Source organism: Sinocyclocheilus rhinocerous, unplaced genomic scaffold, assembly GCF_001515625.1.
Source record: "Sinocyclocheilus rhinocerous isolate Xijiao unplaced genomic scaffold, SAMN03320098_v1.1 scaffold1093, whole genome shotgun sequence".
NCBI lineage: Eukaryota > Metazoa > Chordata > Actinopteri > Cypriniformes > Cyprinidae > Sinocyclocheilus > Sinocyclocheilus rhinocerous.
Window position 1 is genome coordinate 894,220 of NW_015626381.1, and position 7,162 is coordinate 901,381.

The 7,162-nt window shown below is 37.1% G+C and overlaps 1 protein-coding gene across 1 annotated transcript in view; it reads left to right on the forward strand.

The window, feature by feature from the left end:
• LOC107712961 (TM2 domain-containing protein 3-like) overlaps window positions 1–5,140 on the forward strand; it is an 11,753-nt gene extending 6,613 nt beyond the window's left edge. The window contains exons 5-6 of the mRNA XM_016518361.1: window positions 1,278–1,353; window positions 4,731–5,140. Coding sequence (XP_016373847.1) covers window positions 1,278–1,353; window positions 4,731–4,896 — 242 coding nt within the window. The 3' untranslated portion in view covers window positions 4,897–5,140. The remainder of the gene's footprint in view (window positions 1–1,277; window positions 1,354–4,730) is intronic.
• The last annotated feature ends 2,022 nt before the right edge of the window (window positions 5,141–7,162 follow it).

Here is a 7,162-nt window from a genome sequence, read left to right on the forward strand (position 1 = left end):
CACACACACACACTCACACTCACACGCACACACTCACTCACACACACACACACACACATTCACACACACGCGCACACACTCATACACTCACACACACACGCACACACTCACTCACGCACGCACACACACACTCACTCTCACACACACGTACACGCACACACACACACACACACTCACACACTGGTGCTGGTGGAAACTGGTGCATAAACAAAAAAATAAATGCAGGACTACAGACTGAGGCTCAAACAGTAGATCATGGGTTTGATTCCCAGGGAATGCATGAACTGATCAAATGTGTAGCTTAAATACAATGTAAGGAGGAAAGCGTCTGCAAGATGCATGAATGTAAGCACAAACTAGATAGATAGACAAACTTTAAGTTGGCTTGAGAAAGCCTGAACAGAAAGTTTAAAAAGTTGTAAAAGTTTAATGGTTTTCAGTCTGAAATAGTTTGAAGTTTAAAGTAGTTTTAAAGCTTAAAGGTTGAATGTTTTGAAGGCAATACAGTCTGTCATAGATAGACAGATAGATATAGATAGATAGATTAGAAATACCAGATAGAATGGAAGCTTAAATTCATATGGCTTAGAAACATTGCTAAGGTATTCTGGATGGTTGCTAGGGTGTTGCTATGCGGTTGCTAAGGTACTCTGGGTGGTTGCTAAGGTGTTGCTATGCTGTTGCTAGAGTACTTGAGGTGGTTGCTAGGGTGTTGCTATGTGGTTGCTAGGTTGCTCCTATGCTGTTGCTAGGATACCTGAGGTGGTTGCTAGGGTGTTGCTGTGTGGTTGCTAAGGTGTTGCTATGCTGTTGCTAGGGTACCTGAGGTGGTTGCTAGGGTGTTGCTATGTGGTTGCTAGGTTGCTCCTATGCTGTTGCTAGGATACCTGAGGTGGTTGCTAGGGTGTTGCTATGTGGTTGCTAGGGTACTCTGGGTTGTTGCTATGGTGTTGGTATGCGGTTGCATATGCGACTACATCACATTTAAAGTATTTCACCCAACATGAGAAGTCTTTAAAGGGCCATTTCACCCAAAAATGAAAGTTCTGTCATAATTTTCTCTACCTCAACTTGTTCTAAACCTGTATGAGTTTCTTTCTTGTGCTGAACACAAAAGAAGATATTTTGAAGAATGTTGATAACCAAACAGTTGCTGGTCCCCATTGACTACCATTATATTTGTTTCCCTACTATAGAAGTCAATGGCTTCCGGCAATTGTTTGGTTTCCAACACATTGTTTTCCTTCGTGTGTGTGATGTGTGTGTTGTGTTCGCAGGGAAGCGAGTGTTTCAGAAGCGTCTGTTCTGTAACTGGACAGGAGGATATAAGTGGTCCAGGGCTCTGGCCCTCAGGTGATTCACTTCACATGCATTTCAATCATAAACAAGAGAGTTGTGTGTTAGTATGATGCAATAAATCCGTTTGAGCTTCAGTACTTTCATCTGGATTTGATTTATGATTAAATTCACCTTCGGGTGTTTGTGTGGAGAAGCTCCATGAATCCTGTGATGGACAAACAAACTCGTGTTTTTATGACTGTTGCAGTATTGTTTGTTTTGTTTTTGTTTAAAGGTGTCTTTAATAATAATATTAATGATAATGCTAAATGAATTCCAGTGTAACATGATCTGGTTTTATGTTGAGGCCTGTTCACCCCAAGAACGATAATAACCATAACTATTATGATAACTAAGGCAATTATAGTTATTGTTGCAAAGCTACTTACGGTTAGTAGAATGTCTAAAGTGGACTATCAAAATAAAGTGTTACCGTTTTTTATTATGCATTATGCATTCATTATAATATAATGCCTTAAGAATACCCTTATAATATATTATAAATATGGGCTTCATAGAAAGTGTTACCGAGTTTCTTTCTTCTCTTGAGCACAAAAGGAGATATTTTGAAGAATGTTGGGAACCAAACAGTTGACTTTAGCCATTGACTTCCATAGTATGAACAAAAATACTGTGAAAGTCAATGGGTACCGTCAGCTGTTCTTTTGTCCAGGTCTGGAAAAGTATGGATAAAAGAAAGCAGAGTATGGAAAAATATTTGCATATTTAGTATTTCCTATTTAGCTTTTTATAATAGAAATTTAAGAATTTAATGAAAATAAGTTTATCATACAAGTGTTTTCATGGCAGCTGTTTAGTGATTGTCAAACACGACTGGTGCACTTGGTGCAAGATGCACTTTTCATTTTGCATTTTGGGTTTCTTCTCACGATATTCTTAGCACCATATTACATAGCCTCGAGGAGCTTTGCAAAAATACAAAATATACAGACTTTTGGTCATCACAGAGTATGTGTTAAAGAGGCCTTGAAATATGACATAATGCCCAAACGAAAGCCACATTTTGAACACTTTTACAATACTAGTCTTTTTTTATAGACCCTTGAACTTGGCAAACAGGGCAATGCACACAGCCGTATTATGTCATCATTTGGTGTCATGGTTTTTCCGCCACCGCAGAGGCTAAATTGGACATTAGGCCTTAATATTAGAGGTACTACTATAAGGAAAGCCACATTTTGAGCAAGTAGATCTCTATTAGTGCATGTGCATGCATGCTCTCGCTTTATTCATATCAAGATGGCAGTGATGCACAAAGAAAATAGCTTATATAAAACTAGAAATTGTGTAAGCAGCATGCAAAAAAATTCCCATGCACATGAATAGTTTCTCGAGGGCACAAAAAAGTTTCTTGTGTGCATGCAAAAAAAAGTCTGTATTTTTTATTATTATTAATATATTTTTTTAAAGTCTCTATGATCACTTCAAGAATATCAATGATACAGATGACTGTAATATATACCAAATATAAAGCTGAAAACACTTCTGTACGAACTATACACACTACCGGTCAAACGTTTGTGATCAGTAAGACTTGTAATGTGTTTTAAAGAAGTGTCTTCTGCTCATCAAGGCTGCATTCATTTAATCAAAAATACAGAAAAAAACAGTAATCTTCCAAAATGTTATTACAATATAAAATAATAGTTTCTATTTTAATATCCTTTAAAATATAATTTATTTCTGTGATGCAAAGCTGAATTTCCATCATCATTACTCCAGTATAAAGTGTCACATGATCTTCAGAAATCATTCTAATATGCTGATTTATTATTAGAATCAGGGGCGTAGGCAGCGGACATTGAAAGTTGAAGTTGAAAACTTTTCATGCGCCAACGCAGGCGTCAGCCAATCAGATCGCCTTATGCAAATACCCTAGCGCAGACGCTAGCCAATCGCGTTCATGCAACACCAGAAGACTAATGTGATTAACTGTTGTCACTATGACGGTCGTCAGCAGCAAGCTTCAGAAACGCCCTCCGTCAAGCGTTAACGCTGACGCCCACACTACTGTCGGGCCGATTATGAATGAATGTCATTTGAGCTCAGTCAATGTTTTCAGTCTGTGTTCAAACTCGTTTGGTATGCGGTGTCTAAAGAATTTAAGACCAGCGGTTGCCAGTCGTCCTCACAAAGATTAGCCTATTTTTTTATTATTATTTTCTTTTAAATAATTGTTGTGACTGACGCCGGCGATTACCACACCTGTTTCCTAATTTGTAGGCCTATTAATTAAAATAACGAATTAACAAATAAAATAAAAATCACAAACATGACATTTCTGAATAAAATAATTTTATAGCCTACACTTTAGTTATATCTAATTTGGCATTTTCAATTAACATAGGCCTGTTACATTCTTCTTATTAGCCTATTAGGCCTATTATTAAGTTACTTTTATTATTAAATTAATATTACAATTAATTTGCCCCGCAATAATTTCATAGCGCATCACCGCATAACTGACGCATAAGATTAGGCTAGCTTATTCCTCATTGAAAATGTTTTTAAAAAGGTCTTTCAAAACAGGTTTAATATACAATTAATTATAGGCATATATTTAAAATGATTAACACTGCAATCATCAATGAAAAAGCTTTATTTCAAGCACCGACTTTTTCAAAAAGAAAAAAACAACCTGTTTAACACGAATTACGTTTCTTATTTATTTCTTTTTATTGTTTTTCCCACTAGCCTATGTTCGGGCCACAAGAGAAATATTAAGGGAGTACATTAAAACATTTAGCTATATACCATTATCAGCATACGAAGGAGATTCGTCTCGTTGTCTCTGAGAGAATATGCGCCGTTAATGCAGCGTCAGATGCCGAAAGCGCCGTCAGTTTTTACTTTCACTTTCACTTTCTAGTGAATCGACTGAGATAAAGAGGTTCACCGCATAACTCTTGCACAAAGTTTGCACGTTGCTTGTGTGATATCCATTGGCTCGCCTTCCTGGTTTAAAACAAATATTTACAATAGCTATTGTGACGTATAACCAGCCCCACTGATAATAAATTAGAATGATTTCTGAAGATCATGTGACACTGAAGATTGGAGTAATGATGCTGAAAATTCAGCGCTGCATCACAGAAATAAATTACAGTTTAATGTATATTAAAATAGAAAAACGTTATTTTGCATCATAATAATATTTCACAATTTTAAATTTTTTCCTGTATTTTTCATCAAATAAATGCAGCTTTGATGAGCCTAAGAAACTCCTGTAAAAAACTTTCGACCGGTAGTGTAAGTTAAATATGTGCCGAAAATCTACTGAGAGGTTTGTAAATGTGAGTCTGTCGAAGTATGGTGTTTTGAAATGGAAAGTGTGTAGGAACCCTGTGTAAGCGGACGCTTTGTGTGCGCAGCATCGCTCTGGGCGGCTTCGGAGCGGACCGCTTCTATCTGGGCCAGTGGAGGGAAGGTCTGGGGAAGCTCTTCAGCTTCGGAGGGCTGGGCATCTGGACGCTGATCGACGTGCTGCTGATCGGTGTGGGATACGTGGGGCCGGCCGACGGCTCTCTCTACATCTGAGGGTCCTGCGACTCTTCCATTCCATTTCACACGCGTGTGGCGTCCAGACTCCCATCTGCTCCCGATGCCTTCCGAGGAAGACTGTGATGAAGACGCTTTATGGTTTGGAGTCTGAAACATGTACAATATGTATCTAAACTCGTCTGTGTAATATTACTGCTGTATGTGTATATATGAGAGTGAGTCTCACGGTTGATTTCTGATTAAAACTCACCTGTTTTCACAGATTCTCGCCTGTGTTTGGCTTTGGCTTTTTATAAAACGGAGAGTTCCGGTCCTTGATTCTGTTTGGTTGAGCCACGTTCGAACCTTTGTTTACTACTGTGTGTTGCTCGGCAACCACTTTGTTGCAACCACAACTGTTTCTGAGGAGCTACATTGTTTGGTGGAAGAATACTGTTTTTATTATCATTACACTTTATTTGCTCTGTTTTATTTTGTGAAACCTTACTAGGTATATGGAATAACCGTTTTATAAAAGCAGTAAGCCCCGTGAAGCCGTGGTTTACAGTGAATTTATAACAGCTCCACGTGGTGCCTAACAACGCCCCTTAGCTGTTATAAATTCACTGTAAACCACGGCTTCACGGGGGTTACTGCTTTAATCTATCAATATTCCTCACAGATTCGACAAGACACTACAGGTGAAAATCTGAAGATAAAGTCAGGTTCAAAATTCCTGTTTGGATTTGTTGATACATTAAAGGTTTTAAAACGAGGGGTTTCTCTTTTTATCACAATGGCATAAAAAATAAAATAGGTAATTGTGACACTTCATATCACAAAACAGACATTTGCGAGATGCAAACTCAAACGTGGATATAAACTCTGAGCTGCAAGATTTAAAATCAGAATCGTGAAATATGTAAACTTGCAATTGAGAGGAAAAAAAGTCGCAATTACCTTTTTTATTTCTTATTCCGTGGCAGAAACAAAAATATAGAATTGCAAGAAAAAGTAGAAATTCTGAGTTTATTTCTTGCGATTCTGAAGCTTTTTTTTCTCCGAATTCTGAGTTTATATCTAGCAATTGTATCTTTTTTTTTGCGAGAATTGAGGGGAAAAAAGTCGCAATTGCCTTTATTTTTATTCTGTGGCGGAAAACAAGCTTCCATAGAAAATACAGTAAACAGACAGAAAACCAACACATTTTCACCATGTTTTTAGGAATAAAATGTTGTATAAATCAGTGTGAAATCCGAGCAAACCTTCAGAATATAAAAAGCTACCAAATTTTGCATTACATGTCATTAACTGCTTGTACATTTCTGCCATATGGACATCAACTTGAGATAGTCACCACTGATGAGCTACAACTAAATATAATGTAGACACTTTAATTTTCTGTAAAGCCGCTTTGCAATGATTTGCATTGTGAAAAGTGCTATACAAATAAACTTGCATTGGCTTGGTGCTTCTGATCACTGAGTAAAGTCACTAGCAGCACTAGCACTGGTGATGGAAGAGTTAAACAGCTCTAAATATTTGTAGAATGTGAAATCTGCAGAAACAAGACGTTTCGAGACCCTAGCGGCTCTTTCATCGTGTTAAACACGCAGAATCGCTCTGTCATTGTGAGTGAATGTAAGTGCTGTTCACATTTGCACACACATCTGTGTTTTTAGTTCATTCTGACCTCCGACTGCAGCTTCTGTTCCCACTTTCAGTTTCCTCCTTTTGAAGCACAAATCCCGGCTGTGTTCCGAAACTCCAGTGCATACTGCATACTGCATAGTGTATACTGCTTTTAAATAGTAGTACAGTATGTTCAAAACAAGTGCTTAGCCGGGATAGTTCACCCAAAAAAAACTGAAATCTGTCATTAGTCTCTCTTGTTGTTGTTCATACAGTGAAAGTCAATGGGGTTCAGTGTTGTTTGGATCCCAACATTCTTCAAAATATCTTCTTTTAGGTTCCACAAAAGAAAGAAAGTCATACAAGTTTTGAACGATGTGAATGGGAATAAGTGATAGAATGATGGTTTTGAGTGAACTATCACACAGTATTAAAACATTCATTCAGTATGTGTTGTACGGTCATCATAAAAATGGTCATTTAGGATTTTTTATCTAGTTCTGTGTAAGAATCAGTGTGGTTTTAGGATCTTTGAGATGCTATTATAGTTTTTTATTCATATTTTGAATTAGTTTTTATTTTAATTTTACTTCAGTTATTTTGTTTTATTTTTAATGTCTACATAGTTTTTATTATTTTTATTATGAGAAATGTTGCCTTGACAACTAGCTGAAATAAAATAAGTTTACGA